This window comes from Miniopterus natalensis, chromosome X (genome assembly GCF_054644295.1).
Source record: "Miniopterus natalensis isolate mMinNat1 chromosome X, mMinNat1.hap1, whole genome shotgun sequence".
Lineage (NCBI taxonomy): Eukaryota > Metazoa > Chordata > Mammalia > Chiroptera > Miniopteridae > Miniopterus > Miniopterus natalensis.
Window position 1 is genome coordinate 8,228,638 of NC_142103.1, and position 24,401 is coordinate 8,253,038.

At 37.8% G+C, this 24,401-nt stretch overlaps 1 protein-coding gene across 1 annotated transcript in view; it reads left to right on the top strand.

Annotated features, from left to right (window-relative positions):
- GPC3 (glypican 3) overlaps window positions 1-24,401 on the top strand; it is a 355,125-nt gene that overhangs the window by 263,903 nt on the left and 66,821 nt on the right. Inside the window, exon 6 of the mRNA XM_016198007.2 lies at window positions 3,009-3,129. Within this exon, the coding sequence (XP_016053493.2) occupies window positions 3,009-3,129 (121 nt within the window). The remainder of the gene's footprint in view (window positions 1-3,008; window positions 3,130-24,401) is intronic.

Consider the following 24,401-nt stretch of genomic DNA (forward strand, 5'->3'; position numbering starts at 1 on the left):
ATACTGTCCATTTGAAAGAGGCAGGTTAGAGGTACCTCATTAAAGAGCAGAAAACATACAAGCTGTGGTTAACCTAACAAAGTAGAGTTTGTGATCTGGTGATATCCATCTGACGTTAGAAGGAATTCCAAGGTAACATTATATGTATTGGCCCAAATATGGGTTCTATCTAAGAAATCCCCTTTAGCCTAGACGCTAGTGATGGTTAACATAACTTTCATTAGCAAGAAAGATTTCCCACGGGCCGTAAGATGTGCATTTGAGTTAGCCCTGCTTTTAATTTTTCTTTTATTTTGTTTTCTCTTTTGCCTTAAAATTAGTATATAAAATTTCACTTATTAAAAATTTAATTATTTTAAAAGTAAAAAATGTGAAAGATATGGAAGGACATAAAAGAAAACTTTCCCAACATCTCCCCCTCACTCACTGGAAGTAATTGCTGTTACCATTTCTTAAAAATGTTCTGTGGATATTTGAACGCATATAAAGTGTATGAGAGTAATGCATATGCAGACCCATGTTTTTACCCAAATGGAATCACACTGTACATTTTTAACCACTACTAGTATTTGTTATACTGTATGTTGGATTTGGTTCCATATCAACACAAGCAAATCAACTTGGTTCTTTTAATGTCTGCATAGTATTCCATCATAACGCTCATGGCTTTTAAGATTCCATTCTCTATTTTGTCTGACTAAGGAGAAAATGATACAAAGGCGAAAAACAGAAAAAAAATATTGGTGTTTGGGAGGGAGGAATTGAGACACCTAAAGGGATAGTGCAAGAACACAGAGTTTTAAAATAGTGCCACTAAATTTTAGCAACTATCAGCATCAATTGGATCAGTACTTATGGTTACTGCTTTGTACAGTAAATAAAATAAAAGCAAGTTTTAGGTCTTAGCCACAGGCCAGCTCTTCCCAACACTTCTGTAACCAGAAACCATGCTTAATTTACTAGAGTCCTTTGAGGATTTAAATAGCACATGGGTAGAGCAGAACAGTGTATGCTATTTCAACTTTTTCAAAAACTTTGGCAAGCTTTTAAACCCAAAGCTGTTTTTAAAAAATTGAGTCACAATGGAATTGGGCAGCAGCGTTTAGTCCTGGTTCCTTATCCATGGCTGGGAGATAAAAAATAGTTGAGCTAAAGGGATACTCTTCTGAATGGCAGAAAATAATATAGTAGAGCTGCAAGAGATCAGCTGTGGGACTAACTTGATTTAATATTTATAAATGAGTTGGATGACTTTTTTTCGAAAATATATTTTTATTGATTTTAGAGAGAGAAAGGAAGAGGGAGAGAAACATCCATTGACTGCCTCCTGTGTGCCCCCTACTGGGGATCAAGCCTGCAACCCAGGCATATTCTCTGACCGGAATCAAACCGTGACCTCCTGGATCATGGAAATGATGCCCAACCAACTGAGCAACACTGGCCAGGGCCGGAAGACGAATTTAAATCATAAAAGTCAGAACTAGATTTCCTGACTTCCTCAGCTACCATGCATGTTTTTCAAAGCATGTCCTTAATATTGGCAGATACACTGTATCTTGCAAGGGAAAACCTAACAGAATCAGATCAATATCTTCTGAAGTTGTGAAATTTTCAATAAAGAGATAATGAAATCTGCCCTATCACCCTCACAGTATGCTTGAGAAGCACCAATGAGCTGAGTGACATGAAACTGCTTTGTAAAGTGCTATGCAAACATACAGCAGTATTAATTATTCATTGCACATCATAACTTGGGGTTAGATATGTAAACTGCTTAAATTGTAGGAACTTATCCTTTATAGATAATCATTGCATACGTGCAAAGATTAGTATACAAGAATGCTCTTTGCAGCACTGTTTATATTAGGAAAATATTAGAAATAACTCAATTGTTCATTTGTAAGAGATTAGGTAAATAAAGACAGAGCCATACAGAGGAATAAAGTAATGATAACAAGGCAGTTTTTATGTCCTGACATGGAAATATGTCCAAGATATGTATTAAGTGATAAAAAGCTGCAAATCGCTATGAGTAGTATGATTCCAACTTTGGCTGATATTATCTCTTAGTATATGCATGCGAAAGCCCCTAGGAGAATATGCATCAAACTGTTAACCATGGTTCTCTCTTGGAAGAATAGGATGATGGAGGAATTTTTACTTGATGCTTTATTTCTGTACTGTTTGAATTGTTTACAATGAACATTATTTTTGGTAATAAAAAATATGAATTTGGCCATGGCCAGGTGGCTCTGTTGGTTGGAGTGTCGTCCTGTACACCAAAAGGTTGCAGGTTTGATTCCCGGTCAGGGCACATATCCAGGTTGCAGGTTTGATCCCTGGTGGGGACATGTATGGAGGCAACAAATGGATGTTTCTCTCTCTCACTCCCTTCTTCTCTCTCTAAAAACAGTTTTAAATATATATATGAATTTGTCCTTAACCTGACTATGCTATTATAATTGGGGGAAAAAATGTTTAAAATGAGAGAAAATTTATGCTGCAAATGGCTTGGGAAAGCCTCCTGAAAAGAAACCCAGCTCCAAGGCCTTCAAGAAATTGTGGGAGAAGCAATTGGAGAAGAGAGAGGAGGTAAAGAACATGCAAGAGTCTTTCTCCTTCAAATGAGTAGAAAGCACGCTCAGAGTTGAGGTCTTTCCAGTGTGCTTCCCTGCCCTCCCTTAGCATTGACATTGGCCCTTACTCTTCTGGACTATGCACTAGACAGAGAACACAATAAAGGCTTTATCTGTCTTGTTTATTGTTGTATCCCCAACACCTAGAAAAAAAGGATGTTGAATGAATGTTTGTTGACTATTAAATGAGTGTTCTCTATTGTAAAGAGACTCTCCAGAGTGGTTTATTTTTTGTTTCATGGGGTCATCCCATGGTTTAAAAGGCTGAAGAGAGCTTGTGGTCAGCTTGACCATTGGTGCCAGATACAGTCAGCTTTCACTTTGCTTCAGACTCTCTTGTGACAAATCTTTTCTTTACCTTCACCTTTCCAGATACAGCCAAAAGGCAGCAAGGAATGGAATGAAAAATCAGTTCAACCTCCATGAGCTGAAAATGAAGGGCCCTGAACCAGTGGTCAGTCAAATTATTGACAAACTGAAGCACATTAACCAGGTATGTGGAACTATATCCAACAAAAATGAAAGTGGCAAAGAAGTAAGGGATGGATGGTATTCACGGTCCAAACTGTATTCTTGTGTTTTTGGAGAGGCAGCCATTGTTTTTTTTCTTCAAAGTTTCTCTGTCTTTGAAGAAAATGAACTGAAGGTCAAAAGAACTTTTTACCCTCATTTTTCACCCCACTTCTAAATCACAAAGATTATATTGTAATATTAGAGAAAGCTTGGAAAATAGAGGGAAAATATTTCTCACAATGCCATTACTGCATCCCAGGATTATTCATTTTAACATCTTCTTTTCTAATATTCAAAGTCATCACACTCAGACTTTTACATAATTAGAAGTATACAAGTGATCTATAGTTCTTAAAATTAATGCTATATTGGAAACACTTTTTCATGTTGCCACAAATCTTCACATTAATCATTTTTGTGGCCATAAGATTACTTTAAGCCTGGCCGGTCGTGGTTCAGCGGTTGAGTGGCGACCTAGGATCCAGGCAATTGGGATTCGATTCCCGGTCAGGGCACCTGCCCGGGTTGTGGGCTCAATCCCCAGTTGAGGGTGTGCAGGAGGCAGCCGATCAATGACTCTCTCATCATTGATGTTTCTATCTCTCTCCCTCTCCTTTCTTCTCTCTGAAATCAATAAGGATATATTTTTTTTAAAAAAAAAGATTAAGTATTCATCATAATTAATCAGCTTGCTTTTGCTGTACATTCAGATTACTTCAAAAATTTTACCATCATAAATAAAGCTACTTCTTCATATGTAACGCTTTCTCCTGATCTTGGATCATTTTTTTAAAATACTGGAGTTATTGAGTTAAAAGATATGAGCATTTTTATGCATGTTTCTAAATTGCCTTCCAATGAGGATGTATCAGCTTTCACTGCCACCAGCAAGATGATTCACTATGCCCATAACAACTTTTGATTCACTGCCATGCACAGAGACACCCACAGATTTGCTTGACCTGTACACAGAGTTTTTCCTTTCATAAGAAGTTTAGTAGCTAAGACACAAATAGAAGTTAGTTGTACCATCTGCTTGTGATTGCTTTGTGGCCACAATAAAAAAATGCCAACATATACCAGAGTGACAGTGTTTTTGCTGCATGATGCATGGGTGGGAGGGCCCTGGCACCACTGACTTCTATTTGTAGCCTAAGAAGAACTTAATGAAACGAAAACCCTTATGCAAGGACAGAGCTTTCTGTATGAAAACATTGGCATGATTTTGTTTTTTAATATGAAGTTTAGCAATGAAATTTCTGTGGTTCTTAGAAAATGTTTAGAAAGACCTTCTAAATAGTGGTGTATTTCACTGCAAGTGGCATTGTGAAAGTATTTACAACACGCTTGGGTGTGACTCCTCCGGTGCCTAATAAAGTGCTCTGCGCTCAGTGAGCACTTAATAAATAGTTGTTACTGCTGCTGAGCACATGATTATGGCAGTATTTGCATAACCAGTTTTTTTCTGTGAACTCACAACCTCACTAAGTTCTATAAAGCCTGGTTAAATATAGTATGATTATTTAAAAATGCATCTCTGAAGATTTCAGAGCACAATGCAAAACACTGAACTGAGGGCCTAATATTTTTCACCTGGGGACAATTGCTAAATTATTTCTAAATTACCTCAAACCAGTTTTATCTGGGTGGCTCCACTCAATTGATTAGACCCCAGCATTGTGAGGCCAAAATTTCAGGGTCCATCACTGTGCCCATAATCCTAAGTGAGGAATACTGTGTGTTCAGCCAGGTGGCAGGGAATTTGAGGGTTCTACAGAATTCTAATCCTGTTTTCACAGCTTCTTCAGAGGGAAAGCACAGTGTAGAAAGTACTTAAATAAAGATAGATAGATAGATGGATAGATGATAGATAGATGATAGATAGATAGATAGATAGATAGATAGATAGATAGATAGATAGATAGATAGACAGATAGATGATAGATAGATGATAGATAGATAGATGATAGATAGATAGATAGATAGATAGATAGATAGATAGATAGATAGATAGATAGATGATAGATAGATAGATAGATAGATAGATAGATGATAGATGATAGATAGATAGATGATAGATAGATGATAGATGATAGATAGATAGATGATAGATAGATAGATAGATAGATGATAGATAGATAGATAGATAGATAGATAGATAGATAGATGATAGATAGATGATAGATAGATAGATAGATGATAGATAGATAGATAGATAGATAGATAGATAGATAGATAGATAGATAGATAGATAGATAAGATGAAGAACCAGAAGAGTGATGCTGCTCATTAGTTTTCAGTGGTTTGCTTAGGGCTAAGGTGGGCTAGGCTAGTGTAAGAGGGACTCCAGATAGAAGCAGGTGTCAAGATCTGCCATCACCAATGAGTAGGTAAAGACAAGCAGGAGAGGGGCAATCATAAGAAAGATTAGACAAAGACCTGTGGATGGAACCCCCCACCCCCAACACACACAGGAAAAGGGAGAAGCTGAATCAGACTTGGGTTCTATATGATCCAGTGATCACTAAGAATATTTATAGCAAGTCCTTTTATCAAAGACTTAGTTCGATGTTTGATATTAATACTGTGGGAGACCATGTGACATAGGGGAAAGAACATGAGCTTTGGATTGATGGACCTGAATTCAGTTGTGGATCTTACTAGGCATATAACTTTGTGCAACTCACTCAGCCTTTCTGAGCTTTTAGTTTCCTCATCTGTAGTATATAGCGATATCATAACAAGGTTACTGTAAGGATTATATATATGTATATATATCCCCATTATATAAAGTTCATATATAATTAAATGTATGATATTTTTATATATTGTACATATTTTACATATATCCACAAATATATATATATATATATATATATATATATATATATATATATATATATATATAATTACATGTGCATGACAGATAATAAGTGACAGTTGAGATGATTATATTCAGGATTTTCTCTATAGGCAGAACCTGAATTTGAAAGGGAGCGAAATCCCAGTACTCTTTACCAGCCGAATTCTGCTCCCCCAATTTTGTATGGTTGTAGATCTCTTTGATGTATCTCTTCTTTTCTCTTTCATATTGTTTCCTTCTTTCCCTTTCCTCTAACTTCCAGCCACAGAAGCTTTTCAGCTTTAGGTAGGGACTTATATATTGTCAGAGTAGGAAAGGTCACAGTTTATGATTCCTTTCTCCTACCTCTGTCCATGAATGTGTGTGTGAACATTTTTTGCTTCCTTACAAATACCATTAAGCAACCAATTACTTCACATTCATAGACCAGTTTTAACTGTTTAAGTTCAGCTGTGAAAATTGGTTGGCTCCAAGCACTCACGTTGATTTTTTTCCCCTCATCTGTGTTGCTTTCCATGGCCAACACACATTTTTTTCAGATCTTCAATAGATTTTATATTTTGGTCATAAAGAAGAATGTGGTGATGATGATGATGATGATGGTGGTGGTGGTGGTGGTGGTGATGGTGACAGTGGTGGTGATGATAATGATAATATGTTTATATCTGTGTAGCATTTAACCATATTTCAAAGGAATCTCATGTCCTAAAGACTAATTACTTATGTTGGGGAAAATCACCAACCTGGAATTGTATAAGACACGGTACTTTCACAGAATCATTCTTTTCAAGAACTCATTGTTACCCTTGGATGTTATGTCATCCTCACTGCCCCCTGGGAGCTTCGTGATAATGTTTGTTCCTTTTTATAGCTAGAGAAACTGAGGCAGAAAGCCATTAAGGGCGATGTGGGCATACTGCCAAAACATCCAGTGAGTTCAGTTGAAAATTTGATCAATCATCCAGATGTTGTTTCCTATACACTGCCAAACATCTGGACTCACTGAATGCCTGACCAGATTGACCTGAAGTTTTGGTGTTGGGAAGGTTGAATCAAGTTAACTTGCCCAGGTTCACATGTAAGTGAGTGGTGAATCCAGGAGTGTAATATTATCTTTCTAAGCCCTTTGCCTTGGTATTAAACTACAGGAGGGTGCTCCAACATGCACATCTATACATAGAGATAGTTTTCTCTATGTATAGCTTTCTCTATGTATGCCCATGTTTGTCCATCCAGATGGACTGTAGTTAGGCCATATATGAGCACATCCCAAAATAACTCTTTACTTTCTTTCATGGAAATTCTCAGCTGCCTCCTTTCAGGTTATAGTTGCTGTTGATAGCACTGGAAATAATATACTCACTAAGGGAATAAAGTAACATTATTTCCATATTGACAGTCCCGTGGTGTAGTCTTGAGGGGATAAGTTCAGGGTCTTTCCTGGGAAGGCCTGCAGGTGTGGAATGTCCTCCCCTCTTTCCAAGTCAGAGTTCATGTGTAACATTCCCACGATTAGAAATGAGGATCTTTTTATTTCCTTTTCAGTTTCTAATTTGTGTGAGGATTTATTGTCTTGTGTTAGGAAAGGAATTGAATTCTTTAAAGTTCTCAGTGTCAGTCCTGGAATTTGCAGGAACATATTGCTTTTTTTAATAATAATAAAAAAAAAATTGTTTTTGTTAGTGTTCTGCTCCAAGGCTCCTGCATGGAGAGCAGACCCCACAAATACCAAGAATTATCATGATACTTATTACCCATATGTTACTGTAGGCCATTTGTCTATCCTCTAACCCTTTCTGTTGGTAATGTTTTCTCTGTCTTGAAGAGTTAGCTATGTATTTTTAGTTAATTATGCTAATTTACCTGTCCTGAAACTGCTATAGACATTATTGTTCCCAAGGAAAATCTAGCTGTTTATTGTTTTTCTCTAGTTTCAGTTCAGGTTCAAGTAAAATTCCATAAATTGTTTTCCTGCCCATTGTAAACAGTTGAAGCCAGAGCAGTCAGTACCTGTCCATTTGGTGTCAGAAGTTTTCATTCAAAGTTGGCTAAAATCTCATCTGTTTGGGATGGTTGAAATGTCCTGCTGAATGGTAGGGGAGTAGCCGAGATGGCCTCTTAAGATTCCTTCCAGTCGTGTGATTCTGTGATTTGTGGCTCAAGGTCAGGCTTTAACCTAGCACCCTCTTGTGAACAAGTCTTGTGACTATTCTCTGCTCTGCCACTCTTTTTAAAACACCTTGTTCCCAGGTCACTCTTTGCTATTGTAACCTCTCATCTTTTCAGAGATTTTTCCCTTCCCAACAGTCTTCCAGCCTGGGCAGATGGAACTTAAACTTGCCCCTCCCCTCACCCAATTCTTCTCTTCTGCCTTGTTCTCATTATGCTATGAAAACATTAATCTATAAAAACACTTTTGCATTTATCACTCCTAAGTTTCCCTACTCCAGGGCCAGATCCTGTTAGTCATGTGACCCTATATGAATGATAATTCTGTCGTACATTTGCATAACACAATTCAGTTCGTAAAGCTCTTTCATGAATATTAGAAAAGTTGACCTTTGCAATGGCTCAGAGAAGCAGGTATTATTACCTAGATTTGCCCAGTGAAGAAACCATGGGCACTAGAAGGCTAAGTGACTTACGTGCAGTAAGTGGTAGAACTAGACCCATAATCCAGGGCTACCGATTTCACTGTGTGTGCTCTTTCCTTCTACTTCTAAAAAAGACATGGCACACCTTGTTATGATTAGCAAGATCCATATATAAAAGATATGCAAAAGCACAAATAACAGAAACTTATGCCTGGCCAGCATGGCTCAGTGGTTGAGCATCAACCTATGAACCAAGAGGTCATGGTTCGATTCCCGGTCAGGACACATGCCCAGGTTGTGGGCTCGATCCCCAGTGGGGGGCATGCAGGAGGCAGCCGATCAATGACTTTCTCTTATCATTGATGTTTCTCTCTCTCTCTCTCTCTCTCTCTCTCCCTTTCTCTCTCTGAAATCAGTAAAAACATATTTTAAAAAAATATTAAAAAAGGAAAGAAAATCATTAATTTGTCTAATGATTTCCAAGTCCCTAATATATAGTAATTTCTATGGTCTAAAGCTCTAAAATCAGCAGCAAAGGAGATCAAGCATGTTGTTTATCAGATCTCAGTTGAAGATTCTTAGAAAACTACCACACTGTATGGTGTGGAAACTGGGGCACTTTGTGACATGGGTTTAAGTTATGGATAGCAGACTATCTTTCTATTAGCTATCTCTAATTCATAAAATGATGTTAAATGGTGAAAGAAGATTTAAAAATGTAGAGCAGACAGTGAAATGTCTACACCATTCCCCTTCATTAACACCTGAAAAGTATTTTTAAGATTCTTGACAGGCTACTTTGTTATTATGAAAAGACACTAACTTTTGAAATAGAAATCTAAACTTTTAATAAGTTAATTAGTAAAGTTGTTAAGTGCCAGAGAAGTACCCAAGACATTCCTTAGCATGTGATTAAAAAGAAAAACTTTAAACAAATCTCAGACATCATAGAAAATACTCTGAATAACTTTTTTCATAGTCTTCTCACAATAAAACCAGTAAGAGCCATAAAACACTGCCCTAGTCCAATGGTTGCTAGAAAAGGCAATGCTGATATAAAATTTCTAAATGAAAGAAGAAATCTTTTGTGAGTCAAATTTAAATAAAAAACATTTCCAAATGGAATTATGTCTCAGTGTCTGTCACACTTCTTCATATATGAATAGTATGACAGAACTCTAATAATTGCTATTTCCATATGGAGCCTTAGAGAGAGAGAGAGAGAGAGAGAGAGAGAGAGAGAGAGAATCTACAATGGCATGTTAACAAGAGCCAATGAATGACTTCTGAGTTACAAAAGGACAAGTGTGTGGGTCTTTAAATACCAGACTTAGATTCTGTGGAGCTAAACATTATTTCATGAAGTAAAAAGGAATTAGCTGATGCATTCCAAAACACATTTATTATTAAAAAATCTTCTGTCATTTTGCTTAATAGCCTGAAAAATAATTACAATGTCTGGTGGCTTTGGGGAACATGTGTTTTTAATATCTTAATTACTATGTACAGTTTAATAGCACCACACCAAGAAGAATTCCCAAGTACTTCATATTAAATTTTTTGAAATGAACTATTTTCTATATTTAGAATATAATGGGTTAAAGATATTTAAATTGGGTCATGTATTTTAGTGCTTGCATATTTATAATTTTTCAAAAATGGAAGATGAGTCAGGTGTGGTGAGCCAAAATGTAGTTGATAACAGTGTTGTGGTAATATTGATTTAACAATTATAGAAATACTTTACCTTTTTTCATTGCAGTATTGTAGTTTCATGAAATTTTGTTGTTGTTTTTTAGTTAGAAGTATGGGAAGTGTCAGCAATGGAAAGACAAGTTCTACATATGCAAAGGGAATTCTATTAAACTATAAAGGCTACCAGATTTACAAAGTTAAAAATATATTTCCAAAATATCTGGAATCTATAGGGTCTCTTATTTATATTTACTTACTAGTAAAATGAAACAGTACATTTTTTAAATAAATGGTTACAAATGGTTTCTCTTTACCCCCAAAATCTTTACTATAAAAGCTATATTGTTATATATATTTTCAAATACTATTTGAGAAATTCAGAAATAACCTTTCATTGATATATATTTATGAATATGCATCTTGCCTTTGGACTATCAGCTCCTTAAATCTGGGATCATGCATTTAATTTCCTGTTTCCTATAGTACCTATCATATATAGAGTAGGTGCTCAATATATACAATATTTTATTGATAATTCATTAAAAGAACTCAACCTTTGCTGCCCTCAATTTTTTTCCGAATTTAGATTCAATTTAAGGTACATTTCACATACACTATTAACCAGTTTCTGTACTAAAGGGCAGGGTTACTTAAGTACAGAGTTATAGTTAAAAGGGTCCTTTAGGTGGCATAGCGTCCAACCCTCTGGTTTTACAGATGAGGAAGTTATAGCCAAGAGAGGGAAATGACTTGTCTAAAGTCATATTGCCAGTAAATAGCAAAGCTGGGCCTGGGAAATGAACAGATCAATATTCTGTAATGACATTATACAGTACTTCTAATCACAGCAGAAACCCAGTCTTAAGCACTTTATCTTAGGAAAAAAAGCAGTGTACCATGAACCATGATCTTGTTAATTATTTATCTCTTATTATGGATATTAACTAGTGTTTGGTTATAACAAGTACACCTCAGTGCCTATCGCCTCATTAAACTATTGAACAATTGTTGCACATGGGTCAGGGAGGTGGGGGGCCTCTGCTGGGATCACTGAACCAAAAGCAGGCAGCGTCAGCAGGACCTGCTGCTCATGGGCCTACTCACAGTTGGACTTGGGCTCCTATCCACATTCAGGAACAGTCATCCTTTCACTCTCATGTTCTGGATCTCAACTCCTCCACCTTCCTGGGCAACCTGTAATAATTTATCTGGTGCCTTCTCCCTCCTTCCAGTATGACAAAATTAGCCTCATGGTAGTCACTGGGCTTATGTGCCAGGTAGCTCAGTTGTTTAGGCAGTGTATTCAGATTGTGTTTCATAGGGAGTAGAGATGTGGGAGAGGGGTTGTGGAGTTGTTCTGAGTCCCCCATTCCTATTTTAACCAAAGCAGCTACATTTTAAAGATCTACTTTACGTATCAGTCTTCCAAGTAAGATTACGTTTAAACAAAGGGGTCCAGCTGCTAAAAGAATAAAAATCTCAGGGTGCCCTTGAAGCTAACATTAATGGTTTAATCTCATATGTGCCATTTTTTTATTTGAGCATTCATTCAATGAGTGTACTAAATATCTATAATAAACAAGGCAGTCACAGGAGGCCTTCCAGTTCCCATCAGCCAGCTCCTAAACTGAACTGTTGGTTAAAATGGTGACCAAATGGAAGAGTGTGAATGGCTTGGTCTAGTCCTATTGGAAGCAATGTCCCAAAGTGATTTGGAAGGGCCTATGTTCTTGTACTAGTAAGCCAAAAGTGTCTTATTTGACATTGCAGACCAACACATCTGAATTATCCTTGCCCAAGTCATTAGGATTCTGACGAAGTCCAATGGGAATAAGTACTGAGGAATTTGTCTTAAACTAGCTTGTCTATATAGAACAGACAGTTTTGCCCTTGGATGGAAGTCCTGTGTTAATTAGCTCAATTAAATGTTTGGCCTCTGTCTTGTATGCCCATGGTTATTTGAGACTTAACCTTCAACTGCAAACTTATTTGACACATAACCAGGGATGTTTCCATACTCTGTATGGGCTCAGTATTAGTACTTAGTGAAGGTAAAATGTTTATAATGGGATGAATTCTGTATCCCTAACTATATGGTTGCCTTAGATAGCAACCACAGTGATTTTGTATAATAACAGTTAAGTAGAATATTTCCTGCAGAGTTCTAATTAATGTCCAAAGTAGAAATTACATTTTTATTGGATTTTATTGGATAATTTCTTAATAGGGTTAAAGTATGATCTTATTTGTTTAATTAGTTGATTTAGATATTATTTTCTTCATAGTCCATATTTTGCTAGGTCATCACTTTTCATAGTACTATCTATTCTGTATTATGGACATGCAATTAACAAGACTAAAGAAGCTAAGAAAATTACCATTATAGTATGTCATAAATAATGAAGCCCAAGTTCAGATCAGTTATTTCCCAGTTCACTGAAGAATATTATTATTATTATCATGGTATCACTGTTAGGAAATTTTGAGTCATCACAACAAATAGAAGAAGAACCAAAAGACTATAGACCGGCACCTTTTACCTTCACCTTTAATAAGGGGTGGAAAGTAGATAGTGGAAACCACAAGGCTGGGATCCTGGTGTCACATCTTAGCAAAATTCTAGACTAGATTCTTGGAGAGCATGAACTCCCAGAAGTCACCATGATGATTGTTAGAAGTCACTGTGGACTCACTCAGAACAAATCAGGTCACTTCCCCTTGTGTGTGTATTTGTGTGTGTGCACACACTCACATGCACCTGACCTTACTAGATCAGAAGAATGGCACAGGCATGGTATGTCTAGATTTCAGCAAGGCATTTGACAGTGGTTCCTCGGGTCATTTTTCAACACGTGGCAAGAAATGTTGGCTAATCATATGGTTTGGTAAAGGGAAGCTAATTAACCATCATACCTGAAGAGTGTTTTCTTAACAGCAATATCAGCCTGTAAAGAGGCTTTTGGTTATTTGCTTTGTACTTGACCCTTAGTGCCTGAAGTTTTTACCAGTGACCTAACCAAGGACAGAGAAAGCATGCGTCTAATATTTAGGGATGGCAGGAAGCTAGGTGGGGTTAAGCTAATACATAGATAACACAATCAGGATATAAAAATATCTTGATAGACTGGAATAAAAGAGAAAGCTAGCAAAGTGAAATGTTACAAGGATAACCCTGGCTGGTGTGGCTCAGTTAGTTGAGCATGGTCCCATGCACCAAAAGGTCACTGGTTCAATTCCTGGTCAGGGCACATGCTTGAGTTGAGGACTTGGTCCCCATTAGGGGACATGCAGGAGGCAGCCCATCGATGTTTCCTTCTACTGATGTTTCTCTCTCTCTCCCTTCCCCCCCCAACTAAAATCAATATAAACATATTTTTTAAAATGTTACAGGGATAAATGTAAAGTATTACATGTAGATTCACAAACAGGAATTTATAAACACAGTGAGGGAACCCAACTTAGTAGACACATTTGTTTTAGTTATGATGGAAACAGCAATGAGGAGCAATGACACCTTCACTGACCCACCAGACTCTATCTCTCAAATTAGACATCACTTAGCAGCTCTTTCAATGTTGTGGCCATCATTGGGGTATAGGGGGAAGAGGTGGGTAAATATGTACGTGTGTGTTGGGTGGGTCAGGGAGGGTCATGGAAGTTAGTGGCTAGAGAAATATTATGTATCCTGTTTAAATGTTCAAAAAGTTATTTTGGGATTGTAGTGTTCACTGCTCCACAGCAGTCTTTGTAAAATCAATAGTACCTGCTTTTGTTGTGAAGTCGTTCAGGTATGTGATTTAGAGCCATATTGAGAAATTTGAGAGCCACAGCATTATATAATCTAGTTTGGGGGGGAAACTACAGATACTCTAGAATCAAATGTAGACCTGGGGTTAAGTACCAGATATGTCACTTTGTAGTTGTCTGGCTTTAGGCCAAATTATTTAACCTCCCTGTACTCAAGTTTCCTAATCAGTGAAATGGGTATGCTATAATCTATCTTAAAGGATTAGTACAAGTGTTAGAGATAATGCATGTAGTAGACACTCAATTAATTTTTAAGCATATATTAAAATCTTATTTGTATTTTTTCCTCTTTATTGAATTTATTGGGGTGACATTAATTAATAAAATTATATAGGTTTCAGGTGCACAATTCTATAATACATCATTTGTACACTGTATTGTGTGTTCACCACCCCAAATCAACTCTACGTTCATCACCATTTATCCCCATTTATCCCCCCATACCCTTCTCAACCTTCTCTCACCTCCCTCTCCCAGCAATAACCACACTGTTGTCTGTGTCCATGCGTTTTTTTCTCTTTTTTGCTCAATTCCTCCATTTATACTTACTCTTTTGATTCATATTATAATAGTAGGGAGAGTTAGCATAAGGGAAAGTAAGGAGTGACCTTTTAAGTAGCTTGATTCTCTGTGCCTCAGTTTATCAATTTCTGGAATGGGGAAACTACAACTTTTCTAGTTTGGGTTGTTGTTTAAATGATTTAAAAATTCTAAATATAATCATCTAAATGCTAAAGATTCTTGGGAAAATATATCTAGCCAAGCTTCAACAGATTTTTGAACTATTTAAAGTTTAGTTTGGCTCAAAGTAACTGAATGGAAAATGAAGATGATAAATTAAATATATATTACACACACACACACACACACACACACACACACGAAGAAGTGTGGGTTTAAATGAAGTTCTTCAGATTTTCCCAAGTTTGAACTCTGTCCTTAAGTAGAAGATCTATAAATAGGCAGACTGCCCTAGAGTACAGCTTAGAGATCTTACCACATGATTCAGATCCCCAATTTAATCTTCAGCCCCACCAGGACCTTTCATGGAAGGATAGTATCAAGTGAAGAGACTTCAGAGCTATAAAGTTCAGGACAAGTTAATCTGCATTCCTTTTGCATTTTGCTCTCTAGTTGAAGATGGTGAGAGGTTCCTATATTTAAAACCGGCTGACATGATATCCTTATTGGCAGATGTCTCACAGGAGGTATTTAGAATGATTTTGAGTGGTGTATAATATGTTCATGAGTGTGTGTGTGTTGCACATGCCGATAGAACAGAAAGAATTCACAGGACTTGGGACTACAAGCTTTCTTGAGACCTCATCACTCTCAGCTGTTGGAGTGATGTCACAGATTCCAGGAACACTGCCTAGGCCCAAATTCCCACAGCTCTATTTTGCATTGCAGAGCCTAAGGCACTGAATACCCATTCTGTGGGCTCTACTATCAAAGAACTATGGAATTTGTTAGCCAAAGTCTGGGACCAGAGACTACTTGTTGCCCAGAAAGAAAAAAAGAAAAAAAAAAGAGTAAGAAAAAAAAGCTTCCCCCTGCTGCCTGAGCCTTTGTTCCTGCCTGGTGATATACCATGGAAAATGGGGAAGGAATCCAGACTCATTAATGAGCTATTACAAAAGATTAAGCCGAGCTAGGGGCAGCTCATTATAGCTGCATATAGATTTTTGAAGGCATCTGAGAGCTGGAAAGCTCTCCAGACCAGAACCTAGTGGGGCTGTTACCTTTGTTCACCAGATCCAAACATAGGATAAGCGTGTTCCTGTGGGGAACAATTTTCTTGTTGCTGATTTCTTTTTTAGGGTATGCCATTCTCTGAACTATTGCATGTCAAATTGATTGATCGGTAATTGCAATCTGTACAAATTATTGTTAAAACTACAGGTTCTGTTATAAGATGCTGACATGGAGCTCAATTATGAGCTTCTCTGTGGTTGAATTGTTTTTGTTCTTGTCTGCTGTTCTTGGAAGTCACTTAAACCATGACTATTTGTATGACTGTTTCAGAATGAAACTCATCAGGCAAAAAAATAAAATTAAAAATATAGGTATATATCCTCACCATTTATTTAGAAGTCATTTATTCAATGCCCATGGGATGTGTAGTGCCGAGTTTAGTGGATTCTTGCTGATAAAGGCATGGAGAAACCCCCTATGCATAGTTATCATCACATAACTTTTATCATTACCATTTGAATTCATTTGTTCAAGATATTGAGCAGCTCTGTGTGACAAGCAGTGAGAGTAGGGGCTGCAGACAAGGACACAGAGATAACTTAAGCACGATTCTTGCTTTCAAGGAGGGCGATGAAAACATACCTACATAACTATAACCCAAGGCATAGTTTAAGTGTTAGAAGAGAAATATAAACCAAGTACTATGCTAGCCCACAGAAGGGAGGGATTAATTCCTACCAAGGGAATTAAACAAGACTTCAAAAATAGGTAGCCTTTAAGCCAGGCTTTGAAAGATGAGGAGAATTTTGACAGATAGAGATTGGAAGGAAGGATCTTCCTGGCAAAGGAATTTGGAATGAACAGTGGCACAAAGACCTGAAAGTGCATCAGTAGCCTTCTGTGGCTGCAGAGCTGATGGCACAGGGCAGAGTAGAAGAGGACATGGGCAATGAAGGACGACACTGAAAAGGTGGGAGAGCGGTGCATGGTATAATAAAGAATCTGAATTCCCTGTTAGCGGTGGAGAGCTGGCGAAGGGATTAGAGCAAAAGCGTGACGTGGTCAGATCAGTGTTTTATGATGTTAACTCTTCCAGGAGCATGAAGCATGGTTTGGAGATCAGAAATTGGAGGCAGGGAGTCCAGTTAAACTTAACAGAGTTTATGAAGCAAAGAAGTGAAGCTTACTATTAAAATTCATTAACCTTCCTTTCCGCTGCCTAATAGAACTGTTGAGGGGAAGAGGACTGTTGTGTCCTAAAGTCAGGCTAATTATCTTTGGCTGTTAGCCAGGACACGTGAGGGGGTGTAGCATGCAGAGGTTTGGGTCTCTGGAGAGGAGGCATGGAGTGACCTTCTCATGGCAGACTAGTACCTTATCCAGGTCCCACAGTAGAAAATTCTACTATCTCCAGAGATTGTCCCTCATTGAACCTGAAAGGAGAAGTTCTCACAATGAAGTATTTAGATTCCCTGATGAATATATTAACTACTACTTTTTAATCAATTTGTTACACACTTTTATGAGTCAGGATTCCAATTAAAAGTAGCTCCTTGGCTGTTGAATGTTGAGTGCCATCCGTTCACTGAAGTCTCGAAAACTACCAAAACTGTGAGAAAGACTCAGAGAGATTATAGTGTTTTTCTTCAGCTGCCACTGTGGGTGCTTAGATGTGTTGGAGAGACTACTGTGTTTCGTGACAGCCTCACAAAGAGGAGTGGGGGAACCCGAGGGAAGCAGTGACTTCAACCTTCTTAAAACACATTTTCCCATTTGTTATCAACTCCTGTGTTTTTCTAATTATAGCAGCTACTTATAGTTTATGCCGTTTCCCTAGAATGGTCTCCAAGAACTTTATATTTAGGACCCTGCTTGTTAATTTTACTCAAGCATGTGCTGACAATGAGCTGACCTGGCCTTTCACCAAGACTAGCTGGCTGGCAGGCACTCAACGCTTTTTCTCTCCACCTTAGCACTCCCGTGCTCTTGCCGGTCAGTGCAGATTCTAAGAAGGCAGATAAGGTGTGTTGTTTCAGCAGCATAGGATCTTGTTTACAGCATTTCCACAAGAGTAGAGTCTTGTCTACCCCGGTTACCACTGTATCTTCTGCTTCAAGAACAGTGCCTGGAACATAGTAGATGACCAATAACTATTACATCAGTAAGTGAAGGATTCTGTTCCAATGTTTGATTTAGCTGTTTTCCTCCAGTTTAGGGAGAATGTCAATAATGTTATCCTATGCAAAATACCAAATACCATTGTATTTTGGAAGCAAATAACTTCTTTTCTAGTTTCAAAGGTACAGAAATGGAGGGAAATTTTGACCTAGAATGGACCATACCCAGCATCTCACCAGTAATTGATTTATATTTTGATTTTTGGAACTTTTGAACTAATGAGATTTAGTTGAGATTTTGGACTTAAGAGTTGATGCTGTAATTGGTTGAGACTTCTTAGGGATGTTGGGATAAGGTGAACGTATTTTGCACATGGGACAGATGCGAATTTAGGGAGAAAATTTATGTGCATATACAGAGGGAAAGCAAGAGAGTAGGGGGATTCTTTTCACCATGAAAAAAATTATAATATGTTACACTGGGGTTTTGCCTTTAAAGTATGTACAGAATATTCTGTCTGCCAAAAGTCATTAGAATAGTCCTCCCTTTACTTTTTAAAATATATTTTATTTTATTTATTTTTCCAGCTTGATTGAGATATAGTTGATATATAACGTTGTGAAAGTTTAAGGTGTACAATATATTAATTTGATACACCTATGTATTATGAAATGAATACCACCATAGCATTAGCTAATACTCCATCATGTCACATAAGTAGTATTTCTTTTTTGTGGTGAGAACATTTAAGATCTACTCTCTTCCTCCACTGTCTTGAGAAACATTGTTGAATTGTACCATGCCTTCCCTGTGAGTCCTCATTCCATTCATTCATATCTTCAACTTGATAAGACCTGGTAAATCCATGAACTCTCTTCTTGTTCTGCCTCCCTTTTATGACCTTCACTTGGTAGTTATGCCATGGCTCTCATCCAGTGGAATTACTTTTGACAGAGACCCCAGTTAATGGCCTTCTCCTTCCTACTATGCCTATTCTGTCACTGTAAAATACAGTATTGAGCAAAGTTACAAAACCTACTTTATCTGTCAAAGCCTGAGTAATAGGAACTTTCATTTTCTTGGCAGTCTTCTTTCAATTCCAAGCTTAGCTTGTTGAGGCCTGAAGAGCTGAGATGAAATAGTAATTCATGAACCTACTTTATTTCTAGACTCTAGTTTTTCTGACTCCTGGAGTCTTATGGTGACTCATGCCTCAGGTATTGGTAGCTAGACATTAGGAAACTTTCTTATTTGAGAGTTATGAGTGTGAATAAAGTAACTAAAAGCTTTAGCACACCTACCTTTTTTACACAGATTTCTCATGCTTCCCCCCAGGCCATTGTTTCTGTGAGGAAAGACAGATGGGTCTGTGACCTTGTCTACTTTCTGCATATTTATTGAACCTACTGTGTGCCACTGACTTTTGTTATCACTGTTCCACTAGCATTGCTAGTCCTGAACTCTCATCCTGTAGCCAGTCAATCATCAAGTGCCTTCAGGTCATTATTTGTAGTATTCTTTGTCTGAGATCCTTTCCATCCCTATGCCTTTACCCTACCTAGTCCAGTCCTGCCATCACCATCAATCCCTGTTGAGCACAGAGACTAGAAAAATCAATGAGACACTCACTGCCATTAGCTTACAGGGACCCACAATCTTTTTATGTCTTTGTTTTCTTCTAGCACTATAGTTTTTTACATGACTTATATTTTTCTTTTGTTGAACCATGTTTGTAACTTTTGTCTCTGCCACAAAAATACTTGTTGCCTTCCTTTTATAAGTCCCTATTTCCTTGACCTCCACTTATGCCACGTCACCTTCTATGCAGGAGAGGTACTTATTTCCCCACAACCCCTCACTCGTTTTCTTTCTATTCACCCACTCTCGTCTTCCACATAATTTAAGAATTTCTCTCATAGGTTGATTTTTCCCCCACCATTCCATTAGTAATTCTGTCTTTATTTTTATTTTTATTTTATTTTTTTAAATATATCTTTATTGATTCCACAGAGAGGAAAGGAGAGGGAGAGATAGAAACATCAATGATGAGAGAGTCATTGATCGAGCCCACAACCCGGGCCTGTGCCCTGACCGGGAATCGAACCCTGATCTCCTGGATCCCAGGTCGACGCTCAACTGCTGAGCCACGCCCAGCCGGGCAGTAATTCTGTCTTTAATGGAAAGTAGTAAGAAAGACAAATACCATGTGTTCTCACTTATATGTAGAATGTACTGAACAAAATAGAAGCAGAAGCATAGGTACATGGAACAGACTGACAGCTGTCAGAGGGGAGTAGGGTTGGGGTACTGAATGAAAGAAGGTGAAGTCAGAGTTAAAGGGGAGTAGGGGTAGGTGGACATTGGCAAAGGGGGGATAAATGATAAATGAGGATGGAAAGAGACTGCTTGGACGATGAGTGCAGGATGCAGTGTACAGATGATGTTTTATTGAGTTATACACTTGAAACCTGTATGGTTTTATGAACCAATGTCACCCCAATGAATTCAATAAAAAATGACCTGGAGAAAGACAGAGATCAAGACCAAATAGCATTTACGGAGCACTTGCTGGGTGCTAGTACTATATCGGGTGTTTCGAAATATCTAATACAGAGCACCATTCTTGCTTTGTGCTCCCTTCTGGATTAAACACACACACCATAATCTATAAATGCTTTTGGCTAGTGATGAACAGCAGCACTTTTTTTTCTTCAAAGCAAAAGCACCAGACATTTGGAAAGGAATTTGCAATTTGTGTTGTAATGCAACTGATCTCCTTCTTCCTGAGAATGTTGGTTTCTTGCCAGAGCGTTCAGTTCAGGCCCACGCAAACTGGATGTATTTATAGAGGGCCCAACGAGGAAGAAAACATGATAAACTTTCCTCCCTGGTACAACAGACAATGGCAAGCAATCACCAGGTGAATGCCATGTAGCATGAAACTTGGGGAGCCAAATGCCATCTAGGTACATGGTAGCTAGACATCTGGTAGGTTAAAGGGCCCTCCTCACCCTCTAGGCAGCTGATTCAGGTCTGGGGACTCAGAAGGGTTATTCTAGTTTGTGACAAGCCCACAGAGACTTTTTGGGGCCCTCTCAGTGTGCGGAACATGGTAGACTGGACCCACTAAAACTACCTCTGAATTCTTAACATAAAGACATTAAAAAGAAAATAACAGTATCTGTATTTGTTTTAAAGTTTATGAGGACCTTTTATTTACATTATCACACTTATCCCTCGCTACTGTCTTGTGAGCTCTATCATTAATATTCTCTATTATAGGTGATGAAACTGACATTCAGATTGTAAGTGACGGAGAGGTTCAACATACTTTAAATTCTGTGGTCTTCTACTATGTTGAGGGATGAAGCAGCATTAAGACAGTCTAATTATCTAGGAGGTCACCTGAAGTAGCCTGGAACTAGCAGCTCCTCAACTAGCAGTTTCTCCCAAGGAAGGACTACTGAAATCCACAAAGTCATACATACAAGGATATTTCAGTGACGTTGTCATAAAAGCAACCCAAATAGCTATCAATAGGAGATTGATTATGTGAGCTATGTCATTTCCATGAAATAGAATAATCTGCAGCCATCAAAAAATATTTTTAGTGACTATATTCACCTCAAAAATATTTTAATGGATGCAGATTATTCCACTATACTTAAATTAAAAAGACAAATAATTTTAAAAATATTTTTAAAATAGTGTTGTGCAAAGAAAGATATTCATGATATCTTGTTACGTTAAAAAGGTTATGAGACAATACTAAAGTACAATCCAATTTTTACAAAAATTAACATATGTATATATGTATGTGTGGGGGAAAGTCTATAAGAATATATATTAAGACATGAGCAATATTATGATAACTTTCCTTTTATTTTTTTACCTCTCTGTATACTGCCCAAATACTTTTTAAAATTATTTTTTTATATCAGAAAAGCAATAAATCTATTTCCATTTAAAACAAACAGCAGACATTTTGAAATGAGAACAGATGTAAAATGAAACCACCCTGCACCGAGTCAAAGTTCTCCCACCTCTCCCCATCCTCCCCATCGGAGCCATCTCCATGTCTGTTGCCTGTCTCAGAAGTAACCTAGGCCCTGAGAGGCAACGAGAGCATCAGCTCACCTGATACCCTCCTGACCCAGTGTTTCAGCCCTGACAGCACAGCAGTTACCCCCTTAATTCTACGGGCGGCACCAGAGATCTTTAGAGAAAGGTCTCAAAGGCAGCCTTATGGTCCACGTCACCCAGGACTCCTTACTGAGAGGCACTCCAAGAAATGTGTGCACACTGAGAGGTGGCCCGAAGTTCTGGGCTTCCCAGAATAACCCAATATTAGTTCATCATTCACAAACTGACCCAAACGTTTTGGAATCTATTACTGTTTTTTGCCCGCCCTATGCCTTAGGGAAATGAATTACTTAAGTTTAATATTTGGTATTTGAAGTAGGGCTTCCCTTCATCTAATCTAAAATCATCTATTTCAAGTTCAAGGGGGTACCTCCTAATTTTAGTGCTATAGGACATAAGTTTGTGGTTACCATACCCATCACAATTGTATGTACTTCTCTTATATTCTCCCTAAGCCTTCATCTGTTCAGACTCAAGAGGCCAGTGATTTTAGTCTGTCCTCATATGGCTTTACCTTGTTCTCCACACTTTATTAGTTTATTTCTCCTTCTCTAGACATTTTCCTGTTCCATTTTGTCTTCTTTAATACACCATCAACAGAATGTAATCCCACTAGCACATACATAGTAGCTCTAAAATCAGTACTGCAGCTTACCTAAAAACAACTTCTCTCTTAGTGGGTTGCTAGCTCCAAACATTCAGAGGTTCAGCTTTCAGTGGGAGAAGAGTAGTAATTAACGAGCTCTGAATGTTGATCTGTTTTGTCTTAACTGAAGAGATGTGTATGTGATCTCTACTTTATATTGTCTACTACACCAGGATCCAACTATACCCTAAAGTAAATTTCATTTTGGGGGAAAAAACACTCACATCAATGAAATAAATGCTGGTTCTAAAATGTAACATTCCCGCTTTATGAAATAAGACAGGCCTAATCTCTCAAAGACCACAGAATAAGCCATATGACAGTTTTGTAACGTCAGAGACTTTCAGTCATTCCTTCACACACGTAAAACCTTCAGACTTTCTTGAGAAAATAGCCTTTATTTTTAAAAAAATAGCTTTGAAGTTTGAAAATCAAAGCAGACCAGCTGTTTCTCAGAACAGAAAGGACTTTCCCTAAACTGCTAAAAAGCTAATAAGGATTTCAAAGGGCAATGATAATTTACTCTAATACTCAAAATACAGGGAGCACCAGGGGTAGGACAAGCTGTTTACTGCAACTAACACATTGACCAGGGAGCTTGCTCAACTTTCCTCCCTGTTTTCCCTCTTTTCCTTTCTTTTGGTGTCTGTTTTTCTCCTCCCCTCTTTCACCATCCTCTGGCTTCTTTCTTTCTATTTCTTACCTTATTTTATTTTTTTCTCAGTCTTTCTCTTTACTCCTCCCTCACTTTTTTTTTTTTTTTAACAACTCCATTCCCCAAACTAGCTATAGCAGAGACCTAGAGTATTTTAACTGTTTATTATATAGATTTAATGGAGTTTTCCTTTCCCTATTCTTATTTTTTTAAGGAGGTGACATGAATATTTTGTATTTCTTCTACAAAAACAAAACTAAATGAAGGCGTTTCTTGTGTGTGGCCACAGTTGATTTTTTTTCTGCTGTGGATCAGTGGCCCTTGATAGAAAAAAGGTCCCCACTCTTGCACTAAAGTTCTTGCCAATTTAATTCTTTTTCAGAAAAGGAGATGAATAACAGTATGCACAATTAGTTACTGTGGGTGGGAGAAGGAATTTGGCGGCAATTTTCTTTGGAAACAGATAGGGAAGCACCAGTGATTGCAAGAGTTTTACTTGTGAAAAAATAGAGGGTATGAAATAACGGAGGAAAGTTCAGCTGAGAACAGGAACATCTGGGGCTTATTCATGGTTTTTCAGAAGTTTTTGAAGCTTTTTTATTAGCTGGGTTGACCTCAGATTGAGGAGGAGACTTTTCAACTGTTAAACACTTTTTTCTTTGCATTCCTAAAGTCATATTGTGTTCAGCTTGTTAATATCTGCAGAGGGGGCCTTGGGCAGAGTTGACCAGAGTTGGCATGCTTTCGGGACATATTTCCCCATAGCTGGTATTTCCCTTTCTTGTTAAGGATTTGCATGTGTCCTTTTCATCCATACATACGGCAGATTCCTCCAGAAATAATTGCATTTGGCATCATAGTTGTTCGAGAAAATTCAGAGGAGGGGGTAAATTGCCACCCCCACCCCCACCACTGAGACAGCTGAAGGAAGGAAACAGGTCAGACAGGGTAATACATAAACATACCTGGAATGTAGCAGCAGGTAATTCTGTCTGTGTTAGTCACGATAATAACTTGCATGTTGGAATACCAGTGG